The sequence below is a fragment of the Notothenia coriiceps genome, unplaced genomic scaffold (assembly GCF_000735185.1).
Source record: "Notothenia coriiceps isolate Sejong01 unplaced genomic scaffold, NC01 NC01_scaffold00023624, whole genome shotgun sequence".
In the NCBI taxonomy this organism is placed as follows: Eukaryota; Metazoa; Chordata; class Actinopteri; order Perciformes; family Nototheniidae; genus Notothenia; species Notothenia coriiceps.
In genome coordinates, this window is record NW_011356325.1 from 1,438 (window position 1) to 16,411 (window position 14,974).

Genomic DNA, 14,974 nt, shown 5'->3' on the forward strand with positions numbered 1-14,974 from the left:
AAGACCAAAAGTCCTCATCAAAATGAAAGTCCACCAATGTATGCATTAAAGTACCTTGCAAAATAAATCCTCTAATGCTGTCTATATATAATGCGAGTAAATGTATCTTTATTTAGACAAAGAAATATGAAATATTGGCTTTAATTAAATGTATTATGTCAAGAAATTACACATAACTGTATTAGGTTAGTTGAATGCAATAATATTAAGTTTAAATAAAACATATTAGTTTCAACTTAATAATATTTATTTAACCTAACCTGATACAATTATGTGCAATTTGACAATAATACATTTAATTCAACTCAACATTTCAGTTTTTTCAGTTTGACCTGAAGCCATTATGTTACATCATTACAGTAATGTGCTGTGGTGTGCAGTCTTTGGGTTCATGGCAGAAAATGTTGACAGAATACTAACTAGTTCCTTTGGGAATCATTTGAAATATATTCTTAAATCTGATGAGGACATTTGAGAATATTCTTCCCCGCTTCTTCCCCGCTTTGTCGTTGAATGCCTTGTCTCTGAGATACCAAACCGTTGGATAAATCACTTGCATGTGAAACAGCGATGTACAGTTTATTATATACACCTTACTCAAGTTGAATTAATGGCTGTCACTTGGATCTAGACTGAAAACACTGAAACATTGACTTTAATTAAATGTATTGTATTGTAACTGTTTTAGGTTAGTTGAAAGCAATAAAAACAAGTTTAATTTGATAGTATTGCTTTCAAATAACTTAATACAGTTATGTGTAATTTGTTGACATAAAACATTTAACTAAAGTCAAACTTTCAGTTTTTTCAGTGTAATCCCTTTGGACGGGTATGAAATCTGTGTTATGAGCAGAGTTTCTGTTGGATCCAAGCCCCCACAGTCGATTCTCCAGCAGTGTGCAAATGCTTGCCGTAGGCCTTCCCCACCAGGAACAGCACCTCTGCGATGTTGAGTATAATGCAAACCCCCGACACAGCCAGCATGAACACGGTGAACACAGTTTTCTCGGTGGGCCTCGACACGAAGCAGTCCACCGTGTTGGGACAGGGGTACGAGTCACACTTCACCAGCCGGATCATCTTGTACCCAGGGTAGATCATGTAAAACAAATACATAAAGGTGACCTCAAAGCCGATGCGGAAAAACAGGCTGATGACGTACGTCCACCAGAGAGCCCCTGAGATTTTCATCTTCTGGGTCTTTATCATCTCCAGGTCTTTGGGGTTGGATCGCCCTGACAGTTTGTAGATCCTCTTGTCCACGTGGCGGCGGTGGGCCACGTGCATGGCCACCAACAAGGCAGGGGTGGAGACCAGGATGAGCTGCAGCGCCCAGAGGCGGATGTGGGAGATGGGGAAGAAGTGGTCGTAGCAGACGCTGTTGCAGCCCGGCTGCTGGGTGTTGCAGGTGAAGCCCGACTTCTCGTCGCCCCACACGCTCTCCGCCGCCACCACCAGGACCAGGATGCGGAAAATGAAGAGGACAGAGAGCCAGATGCGACCGATGCCTGTGGAGTGTCTGTTCACCCCGCTGATGACAGCATAAAACGATGCCCAGTTCATCTTTAGTTCCGGGTCTGATGGAGAACACATCATAGGACAAAGAGCTGAGAGAGCATTGTAACGAATAAGCTTTTCCAGGACGAAAGGAATATAGTGAAACACAAGACAAAAGCCTAAGGCATTGAGGAACAGAAGAAAAAATGAAATCCTCAAAAAAAAGGATACAAATAACACACACCAATAAACAGAGAACAATACAAATTTATTACAACAAAAACAAACGTTTTCCACAATAACATTTGTATTATCTCCCTCGTTTTGGGTCTTACTCTATAAAACTACAAAACTGAAACCACACTTCCCTTGATAATTATGAGGCCTTGCGATTAGATATTTAACTAATAATATTTCCTTTTGCCACAGCCACACTTTTATCAAAGATTCAGGGAAATAGAAGCTGGGGCGTGCACTCTGGGGAAATTGGAATAGGAAAATACATTATAACCTTTACACATCTCCTTAAACGCAGATAGCTTATTTAGTTGAAATATTTTTCCAAGCTGCTTCAATCTGGCCCACTTTTTCAGAGGAGATTTTAAAAAGCTGAAAATAGAATGCATTCACACTGAAAACAAAAGAATGATTAATTAGTTGATTGACAGTTGACTTTTAAATTAAATGTCAATCAACAATTGCTAAATCAAGCTACTATTAGGAGATTTTTCTTTCAAGCAAAATACCAAGTGTTGTATGGTTCCAGGTTCTCAGGTTTTCCTTGTTCTGCGTGATAAACTAAATATTGTTGGGCTTTTGACGTCGGTCAGTCAAAACAAGTGATTTTAAGAGGTCCCCTTGGACCTCATGATTTTGTGAACACCATTTTTAAATATTTATCAAAGTTCAAGCAATTAACAGAAAAACTGTGTAAGAAATTGTCAGATAAATAGATAGTAAGAATAACCCTGAAGCATCACAGTTAAAAAGTCACTAGTTCAATTTCCAATCTTCTCAACAGTCTTATCTAACGATGCTTATTTAAAAGATTATTAAAGAAGCTAACATTTTTAAGAAGCAAACCTGAAAACAAAACTGCAGCCTAAGAGTACTATTTTAGATAAAAGTTCACCTAACATTAAATATAGTTCTTTGGATGCTTCCAAAAATAATACCTTTCTTACTTTTTCTTCATCTTAGTAAAATGTTCCAAGTCCAGAAATAATTTCTAACCTAAAAAGCATCAAATTGTTTTTCATCTCCTCTGCCCTGATCATTATTAATTGTGCTGAGTCCCCAACATGTCTGAATATCCAGACGAGTATAAAAGTGAGAGTTGTTACCCGGCTCAGCAGGAGGTGTAAGAGGCATAGGAGGCAGCGTAGAGGACAGTGTTGAGCTGCTGGTGTGGCATGGATGTGAATCCAGAGGAGAAGAAAGCCTCTCTGCCCCCCTCAGCAGTTGGCAGGCCACTTAAGAGTGCAACACTGAATTCTGGCACCATGCGTCATGTGACATGCTTTCATCAGTCGCAATGTTGTAGCAATCAAAGAGGGCATCAGTGGCCAACATATCGGTGTCCGTATTGCCCTCAATTCTTTGAAGATTGTTTGTGATCCAAAATTGTTGTGCATTAAATAAGAAATGTTCTAGTGCTAAACTCATAATACGGAGATTCTGAACTTGGTGAGTCAGGGACCGCAGTAAATGTTATTTTGTATGATTGTCACTATAACAATGGCACATTTGTCTTAAAATATCTCAAGTAACAGTTTTTTAATGTGACTTTAACTGAACATCCAAAGAGTTTTCCAAACACCTCAGCCACTTTAAGACACATATTTAACCATCCCAACACAAACTGTCTCTCTTGTCCCGAGCTGTATGATCTGAGTTAGAAATGGAGCACACTTACCTTCAGCTGTATTTTGGAATAAAGCACATCCAGCAGCATTTACGTTGACATTAGCAGATTTTTTTTTTTTGTCAATCCGTTACTGTGAACAAGAGTATCATAGCACCATGACTTTGCATTGCTAATGATTTCCCTCACACTAGCCACTGCCCTGCACTGGAGAGGTCATATGGTGCTGTGCGCAATATTTGCATACAATAGCCCCATTGACAGACACCAAACAAACAGCTTCAGAGTTCAGATCAAACGCTTTAATTTGGACTCAGCTGAGGAATCTGTGTGGGGACTGCAGTCTGTCCTCCCATCCTCATTGTGCTGTGTTCTGCATGGGAAGTGATGGGTGTTTTTGACGCAATAAGGAGTAAAGCATAAAAGGTCTAAAACAAAGAATGACCCATAACATCTAAAGATAAGAGAACAAGGGTTTATTATCATAATTATTATCTAGCTTTTTCGCCTCAACCTTTACATTCACATTGTTGCCCGCCTAACATCTAACCACTGACTCAACCTGCTCACTGTGAACTCGATGAGGCCACACTTTGACGTATTTTCCTTGGGATCCTTTTTTTTTACACTGAAAAGTAGTTCACTAGCAGATACAAATTAAAATACTGCCTTCAATAACCTAAACTAAATGTAAATCTACATTTGTTTAATGCATTTATACAAAGTCCACACAAGCATTTTTTCAATAAAATTAAAAAGACAGTTTGCAGAATCAAACCATTAAATTATAGCCATTTTGATCAAATGTTAATTATTGGTCAAAGTACAATAATGAGCATTTTCCTGCTCTCTCTCTCGATACAAAGTTGGGGTTTAAGATAATTTAAACTTTAATTTGGACAGAGTTGGACATCTTCAGTCACCTGTAGGATAACGGTTACCTTGCATTAGGTTTTGAATGCCCTTCTCTTTTTTGTTAGTGTGATTTTTCTGTTTAATGCACTAGAATGCTTTGTAGATACTAAAGAAAGGAGACATGATTTAACATTTGACTTATGCATTCAGTTGTGTTTCTTCCTTTAAGAAATCTCTGAAAGCATTCAGCCACCTCCACCTGAATGTAATGGTTAATGCTGTGGGATTTGAACCTTTGCTGCTTTTATCAGGCAATACAAGACATCAAAGGGGTTCAGCTCCAGCAGCGTCATCACACGGCATAATCAAAGCGTCAGCAACGACCACATGTTTTCTTATGGTCATAAACATAATCACATCCACCTTTTATCTCAAACAGCATCTGCAGCAGCATGGAGGGAAACTAACTCCATTTCTGATATGTAGCCAAACCCTAAGGGCCATATCTTACACATATGTCATTGCTGGTTTCAGACTGATTTGTCATTTTCACGCAAGCTGTCTTTAAATCAAATGCACTTGCATCCATGTTCCCCCATGGAAGTGAGGTGTGGTCACAGGCATTGTTGGGGCATTGTTATCTTGAGGCAGCAAAAGCAGCCACACTGTTAAGTAGTAGGGAGCCCAATATTAATCCTTGTGGGACACCGATATCAACAAGTGGAATTGATTGGAAGCTTTGTCAAAAACAGTTTAAACCCTTCGAGAAACATGTCATCTGAAGAAGCATATTTTGCTAAATCAATGGAAACCACAATTTCTTTATATGAAAAGGTATCACAGGCAAGACACATTTTAAATCAGCGCAATGTCCATACACTTACAAAAAGCAGCAAACATTGCGCAAGTGGAAATGCTGGTAAGGGCAATGCTGAATTGTAAGAACACATTTACTCAAGAACTGTGCTTATAGTATAGTATAATTTGATGTACATGTACTTTCTTGATACTTCACAACATTTTTGGAACAAATATTGTGAAACTTTTTTCCCCCACTTCATATAACTGATAACTTTAATAACATACAAATTAACTAATAAATGATCATACATTATAACAGATTAAGCTACCAAGCAGTGTGTTAAATTAAGCACCACATTTAACAGCTGCTGCATTAAAGTTAAGGAACATTGATGCATCAATAATTATGATCCAGTAATATAATTTATATAAATGATGAATAATGAGTACTTTTACTATTGGTACTTCAAGTAAACTTTGATTGTTATACTTGTTTTACTTCAATAAAGGAACTGTGTGATGGGATGCCAAGCTGATTTATAATTATAACCTGTTCTGGAACATTTCTATCACTCGGAGTTTTTTTTTTTGTAAATTAAGGCCTGAAGATTTCTCAGGTCCTTTTTAAAAATATCAATGACCTAGAATACAAATGCAATTGAAACTGAAAGAATGCTCTTTATACTTACAATGTAATCGGTGGATTCAAATGAATCAGCAACATTTTAGTGTATTTTCAGTGCTGCTGCACCCTGCTTCAGTTCAGTATGAATGATGACATCTGCAGGTCATAAACAGTCATTGCAACATTTTAATAATTATTATCTTACTCAGTATCAGTCAAATCAGTAGGAGGAAGTGACAATTCAATTCCAGCAATATGTTCAGTGAACCAACACCACATTCCTTAAATGATACTCAACACAATATGCCTCTCAGTCATCTGATTGTAAGGTGCAACAAAGGCCAGCTAAATTATGAACACACCCAGTCACATGCAGGTGTCACCTGACTCACAGTGGAATAATACCTTTCTTGTGATATGTTCAGAGCCTCTCACATTCATATTTGTGCAGGTGTGTCTGTGTCATGAGCTTCTTTGCAGTTTAAATTGTTTTCCTCAAACTTACATAGTGCTACATATTTAATTACTTCAAAGTCCACATTCACTATCTATGCCCGCAACAAATTGTGTAACACAACCAAAAGGAATATTTAATAACTTAATATGGTTATATTGATCAAGTAAGTACCAGAGAAAGAATAAAGTATTTATAGAAAGGTGGAAAAATCGACATGATTTCATGTGGCAGATTAAGAATGTTTTTAATTTAATATTGTGTATCTTATTTCCACTAAATGTTTAATGCAACCCTTTATGGGGGACCCTTTATCACAATATTTCCGACAGCACTTGAAAGCAGCATCGTCAACACAATGACAGCAACTGTGCTGCAGCCCCTTTAAGAACCTCCTGCCTGGGTGTGGAAAAGGGAAGTTTTTAGAGTGTCCGCGTCCCATTCCGCTTGGTGTTAGGCTCTTTGTTAAGATGTGGGACTTATAGGAATTGGGGAATATGGGAATATTATCCCAGTTTGAAAACATATAAACATAATAACACGTATTCAGTGGTTTGATAGCGTCCTGCTTACTTGAAAATTAAAAGAATGATTTCCAACCAAGAGTAAAGGACAAATGGAGGTGGCGCGAAAGTGTTGACATTTTGAAACGGGACGCGTCCAAATGGATTCTGGCCGCTCTTCATAATCACGACACCGCAACACGGAAAAAGTGGTAAGGAGGACCAGGATACAAGTCAATTACAGTCCCAACACTGCGTCAGACGAGGGGAAGAGGGAAGTGAAATAAATACGGTGCGTTTTTACTGTTTAGTGCACTTCATTGGTGAACAGCTGCCGCCGCAGGCTCTCACGGACACCATGGTTCCTCTGATGAAAGTCGCTACGACTGAGCTACAATGACCAGAGTGCTGTAGACGAGCGTAGGCTGCGTGGCTCCCTGCAACAAATTCAGTGTTTCTATTGTCTAATAACTCCCCTTGAATATGGGGCATCCTCCTCTGGAGTTCAGTGACTGCTATCTGGACAGCCCGGACTTCAGAGAGACTCTCAAGAGTTATGAAGTGGAGCTGGAGAGGACCAGCAAATTCCTCAAAGAGTTGATAAAAGATGGCAACAGTGTGATCACTGCAATCAGAGGTAAGGATACTTCAATATGACCTGTATAGTTTTGGAATCACTTGTTTTGAAAATTGCATGTCGATACTGTGGTGTGATGATGAGGATCGAGAGCATCATTAGGGCCTTTTTAAGGGCCTCCTGGATCAATGTGAGTGGGAGGGCACATTCAGGGAGGTGCTAGTGCTACCCTGGGAGAGGACCAAGCAGCCTGCTCTGAAAGGTTATGGATCTGGTGCAGATGTGCAGGGTCAGCTGTTCTCTTCTTCTGCTGCTGCTCCCCTCTCATCTCTGTGTGATGTTGACTAGACAGAGCAATGACAGCATGATGCAGATGTGTATATTTGGGTCAGTGTGTCACCCATGAGATAACAATGTTTGTTTTGATTCCCAAGATAGCCTTCTGTCCATCTAAATCACCACCTCGGAAACAGAAAGTTTCATTGTAGGTGCTGTGGCAGTGCTGCACAGTGCTGAGGGTCCACTGTATATTCAGTCCAGAGAATAGCCAGAGGTCACGAGTGCTCTTCAATTGTTGGTGTACACTGCAAGAAAGCACATATTCTTCCTCAGGCCTCACTGCTCCATTACTGAATAACTTTCACACTTTAAAAAACTTCAGCTGGGCGATTGTTGGATATGTTGTGCACTTTGTCTCCAATAAAAGCCTTGTCAAACTATTCTATTAAAGGAATACTTCACCCACAATATGATCACATGTTTATCAGTTACTCGCCTTTTGTGAACTGCAAACCATCTAAAATAAAAATTATTCATGAGTGGAAGTAAAAGGGCTCTGTGTATAAAGAGTGAAACTATTTAAAAAAGCTACATTTACAAAATATCACACAAATTGTCTAATTTTTCCAATGGTATGCTCACTACTTCCAAAACGCATGTATTTTCACAAAAATTTAGAGACGTGCTAATTGCCAAAGTTGCAAAGTGTATTAATTTATCAGGTTCTTTCATTTTTCAGTCATTCAATTTGTAGTTGCTTTGAACAAGAATCCAAAATAAGCACATTTAACAGACACACATTTTGTATGGGAAAACCAATGTGGAATGATGGAAAGTTGTAAACTGTCCCATTACAAAAAATAGAAAGATGTTGAATATAATACTGGGTATGGTTGCCAAGTTCCTCATTCTAAAAGCCTTACAGTATTAATCTGGCTGATTTTTGTTTTGATTATAAATCCTAGACAAAGCAGGGATAATACATTGCATAAGCCGCACACTGGCTCCTGGTGTGCTGATCAACCGGCCAAGGGTAACTTTCCTGAGAAACCTGAGAAAAATAAATATAAAAATAATCCTGGACTGCTCTCACTGTTTATGAGAGTAGAGTAGGTTGTAAAGGATACATACTTGTGTACTGTAGCTGAAGCATTTGGAACTCCATTCAGATGTTGTTAAAGCCTAAATGTTGTTTTTCTTACAGGCTATTCTTTGGCAATACAGAAGTTCTCTCAGACTCTCCGCATGTTCCAGTTCGACGTCATCGGTGAATCCCTGACAGATGATGAGATTAACATTGGTAGGATAATGCACACATGATTATATTAACTGACTTTGATATGGCCTTAATATGCTTTTTGGGGTTTCCCTTTCCTGCAGTGAATAGGTTTTTGTGCATGTAAATGTTCTGTCCTGAAACGCTTCCATTGGACTCCTCTGTAATCTGTAACGTTACATCTGTAACGTAATGACATCAGTATGTAACACTCGCACTTCTATTGGGTTGGCGCTCCAACACATTGTACGTGATAGGCTAAGGGGCGGGACACCTCTGAGCGGTGGACCAATCACAAAAGAGCCGGCCAGAAAACCAATCGGAGCAGACATTAGAGAATGTAAACATGTCACAGTAGAGGAACCCAATATGAACCTGAAAATGAGCATAATATTTCCTCTTTAAAGTCAAGATGGGGAAGTCACTTTTACACAACTTTCAGAACGATGTATGACGTTTCTTTCTGATTACTATCACTCAATGGATAAATACAGATAACCTCCGCAAATAACATGGTCTGGAGAACTCAAAGCTTAATACAAAATGTGCATAACACAGAAATATGATCATTGTCAAGTCTACTCATGTATATTCTAATTTAAATAATCTTTCTGTATGTTTCCTGCTTCAGACACTTAAGATAAGAATGTGGGTATTCCCCTCATCATCTTTGTGTTTTCATCCGCAGCTCAGTCCTTCCAGGAGTTTGCCGGCCTCCTGCAGGAAGTGGAGCACGACAGGATGATGCTGGTGGGTTATCCACTTCCTGCACGCTGACTCTGCTTCCTATTTAAACGCTCAATAGAAATGAACTCCTGGCACATTCTGTTGCAGATAACCAAGTCTAATTTTTGTTAAGTAGTATCTGTTAATTGAAACACGTTACCACCTGACACATCCACACACTTGGATGATGTGTGGCCTTTTTTTAGGGCAATACAGTTAATAATGTTTGCTATAATTTCCCCTTTTTGTTTCTTTGTTCGCTTATTGTTATTGGTTCCATATTGCAAGCCTGTTGTTAGGTTTGTAGCACTTCTCATTAGGTCTGACACTAACGCTCATTTGAATTGTCCATTAATCTGACAGACAGACATATTCACACACTGTCTCAAGTCCAGTGTGATACATTTCTACTTATAATAATGTGATATAAAGCGGGACACCTACGTGTTTGAGAGGCTGAAACAGAACACCGAATATTGGTTTGGGCTCAAACTATTCCACAAAATACTCAAGTTATGTGATCACATTCATATAAAATAGAAAGGGTAGAGGGAATTCAGATCAGGTTCAAGTCCTAACAAAAGCTTTCAGCAGCATACGATACTTATTATAAACTTCTAATGCCAAGATTATTTTTAATTTGAGATGGTATTCAAATGGTGATACAACATTTATTACCCGTTCATTGTATTGTTTGTTTTCATACAAATAACTGCTAAAGATGATAATAACAAAGTCAAATTATACATTAAGAATTTATGACAGTTTACACTGATTTTGGGATGGTCCCTTTTGATTTCTTACTATTTCCCATGTTTAAAAGGCAAAATATGTTTTTATTACTCGATTAATAAATGGAATAATGGTAGAAAATTTAATTACTAAAACAATTGATAGATCCAGGCCTAATTGATTGTAAAAATGATTGTTGATAATTTCTCTGTAGGTAGACTAAATGGATAAACACGCTGACTAATTGCAGAACTACTTCTGAAGCTGTTAGTGTAGACACTTCTTTCATGTAAAAACACAAAATCTAATCCCCTCTGTCATAAACCTTTTTTCTTTATAATCATAATCTATATTATTTGTATGCAGACATTTTCTTTTCTTTCTCACCAACCTCAGACATAAATATTCTCCTTTCTTTTTCACTTCGCACAATGAAGTCCCTGCAGTAGCATTTCCTGTTAGACTGGGTTTTCTGGTTACAGGTGTGATTTAAAATAGTTGAGGTCATCTCTCGAGCTGTTTCTGGGATGGTATGGGAGAGTGGCATTATAATGTAACATACATTATTACACTCACACTTGAGATATTTAAGCTGATTTCAACATGAACCCCATAGATAACAGTTTATCTAAGGACATACTAAGTAAAGGGTGTGTCCTACTGTACATATGGCAGTACTGTAATTGTGTTTTGTGTATGTAGAGTAGCACCACAGTAACATCTGCTCCATGTTTGCCTGTCCAGGTTCAGAACGCCTCCGATCTGCTCATCAAACCGCTGGAGAAGTTCAGAAAGGAGCAAATTGGAGTTACAAAAGTGAGTTTTCTTCACTGAACAATTTTCTCTGAAGTGGTCCCTTCATGACTCGTCATATAAACACTGTTTCTCATACAATAAATGAAAGCTTTCTGAGGTGCTTCTATGTAAAACACAGCTTGTTATGAGCCACTTCCCCAAATGTGTGTGTGAAACATGTACCCGTTTAAGAGCTTCTTCCTCTTTGAAAGTCTTTAATGTGTGAAGACATTTTGCTGAAAGCAGTTTGTAGTGTGTAGGTGTTTTTCCAACCTGACCCCCTGTGTGCTTCACCAGTGTTTTATTCTGTTCCCCAGGAGACTCTGTGGGATATCACTTTGATTATTCTGCATGACATTTCAGTCTCTTTCTGATTGTGGTCCAGTGGTTAACACTGTTTTCCCCCTCAGTATTTATTAACCAGCTGCTTTCTTTTCCTCTGGCTGCTGAGTTGATGTTTGCTTAATCAGCATGTGGAACTGAAATATACTGTACGGGAAAAATACATGTATTGTTTTAAAAACATTGTTAAATGTACGATCATGTAACATCTTACAATGCGTGTGAATGTTCCAATAACTACCTGTTACAAAACACTGCAGATTATACACACCTATATGTATTTTGTTCCAAAAACAATAGGATAAAAAGGATATCAAAGTATTTCAGGTTGTTATCTCAACAGCAGTCTTTTCTTGGCTAATGGTTTGGACTCCTCTACTCATGTGTAAACATATTCTCCAAAGCAATATATCTAATATTTTAATTTAGAATTTAATTTTACATGGGTTGTTAATGTAAAGAAAAATGGCATTGGCTGACAATCTAAAAAGTTTAAAGAGGCCCTATTATGCATTTTGGGGTTTTCCCTTTCCTGTAGTGTGTTTATATAGGTTTGTGTATGTGCATGTAAATGGTCTGCAAAGGCTAAAATCCCCAAACTGAATCCCAAACTAAAAGTAAAGAGCTTTTTGAACATTAAAACATAGAGACATGTCACAATAGAGGCACCAAATACAAACATGAACCTGAACATGAGCAGAATATGTCCTCTTTAAAGCGCTCAAATATTGGTAATCAGCCTGAAAATGTCACTTTTGGTAAAAAAGAAATACACACAAAATAATCTTGCTAGTATTAGTTTCAGCTCGTTCTTTGAATATGAGGTGAACCTGAATAGTATTTGTCTTTCAGTGTATTTGCCAGATAAAAAAAAAACCCGACTAAAACTTGTATTTGCTCATTTCTATTTTTCCTGCAGGAAAAGAAAAAGAGGTTTGAGAAGGACAGTGAGAAATATCTCTCTCAGATAGACAAACACCTGAATCTGTCTGCCAAGAAGAAAGACAGTCAACTCCAAGAGGTGCAGTACAACACATTTCATCAGTTGGGTAGCAAACTGTAGAAAGAAAGTTATCAATATTTTTGCATTTATTTTCCTTTTAAACTACAGGCTGACGATCTCCTTGACAAAGAGCGAGTGAACTTCTGCGAGTCGTCGGTGGATTATGTGTACCAGATCCATCAGGTGCAGGACAGGAAGAAGTTTGATGTGGTGGAGCCGGTGAGTGGGACGCTTCCTCTCTGCTGCACACATGGTATAGAGGTGGAGGACACAGACCACACACTTAAAAAGGAGAACTTGATGATAGATGATGGCAGAAAAAATCCCAGCGGTCATCCGCCCTTATTTTGGTGGTTTTGCTTTATCAGCATTCTATTGTTTTTTTCAAGAATACATTCAAACCTACAGAACAAAAACAGACAACAAAGCAAAAAAGAGCTGAGTAAAGGTTAGCGTTTAGCTTCAACACTTCTTACATCCTTTGTCCCCCTAATAAAGTTTTCAGATAAACTGATTCATAACCAGTTTGAACTGATTTTACTCAGCGGACTCATTTATTTTGGAGAGGAGGGCATCTGTTTTAATGATCCGCTCCTGGTGAAAACCTCTTGAACGTCTTAAGTTATCAGAGAAACAAGCTGAGCAAACATCAGTGGAACCTCAGATCTCAGCCCCTCCAGCTGCATCGGAAAAAAACCGAGTTTAAACTCTTTATTCAGTGTTTTTACCTGTTGTAATCCCCATAACCGTTGGTTTTGGAGAGGAGAGACTTGTGCGGTTATTTCGGCTCAAGGTTCCTTAACGATAATCTCTGAAGGAATCCTAACCGTGATAAACTGAGCGCCACAACCACATCCGTGGTGAAGACAACAACTCAGTCCTATTGTGATCCCAGAAATGTTGAGTACCCCAAAGTTTTATGTTAGAAATGTATAGTAAGGGTCCACAGCACATAGAAACTGCCGGATTCTAACTTTAATGTGTTGGGCAATTTACACAATAAGCACAAGTTGCATTAATTAGCATATGTAGACTATAGTTAGCAAATGCCTTGGCTGATTTTGGCAATTTTAGAGGGGTTTTGTACCTACTTCCTCAATAACCTTAATGACATCTACTTCCTCAATAACCTTATCAATAACCTTATTGAGGAAGTAGAATCAATTTCTGACATTTTCAGGATCAACAATGTCATTTTTAGCCAGAAAATGGCCATATGGTTAGCACCGGTGGGCTGATTATGATGAATTTTAGATCTATTTTATTTATTTGGATTGCCATTTTTGATCCTAAATAAGTCAGAAGTTCATTCAAAATCATCAATAACCACCAAAACCACACCAAAACCACACCAAAATGGTCCAAATCGGCCAAGCCAACTTTTTTCTGTTTGCATATGCAAATTATTGCAACTTATGCTAATTGTGCAAATTGCCCAACATATGCAATTTAGCATCCAGCAGTTTCTCTGTGCTGGGGAACCGTATTATACATTTCTAACATAAAATTTTGTTGTACTCAACATTTCCGGGTTCACACTGCTGGCAGCTACACTATAATGCAACAGCTCTTCACAAAGCCAAATATCTTAGTTATCGTTGTGATTGAGAGACAAACACAAACTAATGGTCTTTTACGGTAGCATGAAACAACATATTGTGCATTAAGTATGTGTTTTAATACTTTGGTGGCACAGGTGCTGGCGTTTCTTCACAGCGTCCTCACGCTCAACAACCTGACAGTGGAGATGACCCAGGACTTCATGCCTTACAAACAAGAGCTGCAGCTCAGCTTGCAGAACGTAAGTGGTGTAACTGGCAGAAAATGCTGCCATTAGTGAGACTTAATGTCCTTTAATCACCTCCATGAGAGTCTAAAGTGCTGTCTGGCTTTTCCCGCAGACGAGAAACCATTATGAGAGCACTCGTGAAGAGATGGAGGAGCTGATGAAGAGGATGAAACGCCCGTCCCAGATCCGTAAGATGCACAGCTCCCTGCCCATCGAGGGATACCTGTACTGTCAGGAGAAGTGTACGTGTGCTCACTGTTTTTACACAAGCGTGATACTTTTAAAAGCTCCTGCTGGAATTCTCTCTGACAAGGCCTGACATGTTGTTTTCTGTCCCAACAGGGGCTCTGGGTGTGTCCTGGGTCAAATATTACTGCAAATATTACAAGGAGGGAAGACAGCTGCTCATGGTGCCGTGTGAACAGAAAACCACAGCCAAACAGGTGATTAACTGAAAACAAAATAAATGAGCAATTATGTGATGCACGATATATTATCAGCCGATAAGTGGAAGTGTATATTATCATGTATTTTTCTGATCATTAAATAATGGACGATAATAAAAAAATTAATTCAAAAGCACAGCATCTACCCACTCACATTCCCACCATGATTCACGTTTACATGCTAGTAAGGATAACTCTAAAGGTGTAAAAAAACAAATAAATGTTGTTTGAACAAAAATCTATAGGAAGGTACACTGCCTTTTCTTTTTGTCTGACCTACCCACACAGCTCTTTCAGATTCACTTTCCATGATCACCACACGTTATGTTTGAAATGCCCGATATATTATAAGCCAATAAAGGGAAATGTATATTATTATGTATGATACAGACTAAATTATGACAGATAAT

General features: G+C 38.4%; 2 protein-coding genes across 3 annotated transcripts in view; one reads left to right on the forward strand and one right to left on the reverse strand.

The window, feature by feature from the left end:
* Nucleotides 1–739: 739 nt before the first annotated feature.
* Nucleotides 740–3,561, reverse strand: LOC104954695 (gap junction beta-1 protein-like). Of its 2 annotated transcripts, none has more exons than XM_010781875.1 (2): nt 3,413–3,561; nt 740–1,577 (listed from the first exon to the last, which is right to left on the reverse strand). In XM_010781875.1, exon 2 carries the CDS (start codon nt 1,561–1,563, stop codon nt 844–846), a length of 720 nt encoding a protein of 239 aa, XP_010780177.1. In that variant the 5' UTR covers nt 1,564–1,577; nt 3,413–3,561; the 3' UTR covers nt 740–843. The 2 variants fall into 2 exon arrangements, with proteins under 2 accessions (XP_010780177.1, XP_010780176.1); XM_010781874.1 differs by lacking the exon at nt 3,413–3,561 and adding an exon at nt 2,841–3,138.
* A 3,007-nt stretch (nt 3,562–6,568) lies between these two features.
* ophn1 (oligophrenin 1) overlaps nt 6,569–14,974 on the forward strand; it is a 28,079-nt gene continuing 19,673 nt past the window's right edge. The window contains exons 1-9 of the mRNA XM_010781876.1: nt 6,569–7,236; nt 8,660–8,755; nt 9,420–9,481; nt 10,934–11,005; nt 12,246–12,347; nt 12,438–12,548; nt 14,026–14,130; nt 14,231–14,360; nt 14,461–14,561. Coding sequence (XP_010780178.1) covers nt 7,083–7,236; nt 8,660–8,755; nt 9,420–9,481; nt 10,934–11,005; nt 12,246–12,347; nt 12,438–12,548; nt 14,026–14,130; nt 14,231–14,360; nt 14,461–14,561 — 933 coding nt within the window. The 5' untranslated portion in view covers nt 6,569–7,082. The remainder of the gene's footprint in view (nt 7,237–8,659; nt 8,756–9,419; nt 9,482–10,933; nt 11,006–12,245; nt 12,348–12,437; nt 12,549–14,025; nt 14,131–14,230; nt 14,361–14,460; nt 14,562–14,974) is intronic.

Bases quoted from the DNA above. Each gene is read 5' to 3' on its own strand.
- LOC104954695 (XM_010781874.1), bottom strand. From the start codon at position 2,868: ATGCCTCTTACACCTCCTGCTGAGCCGG. The intron at 1,578-2,840 runs GTAACAACTCTC...GTTCTCCATCAG, and splicing joins TACACCTCCTGCTGAGCCGG to ACCCGGAACTAAAGATGAAC.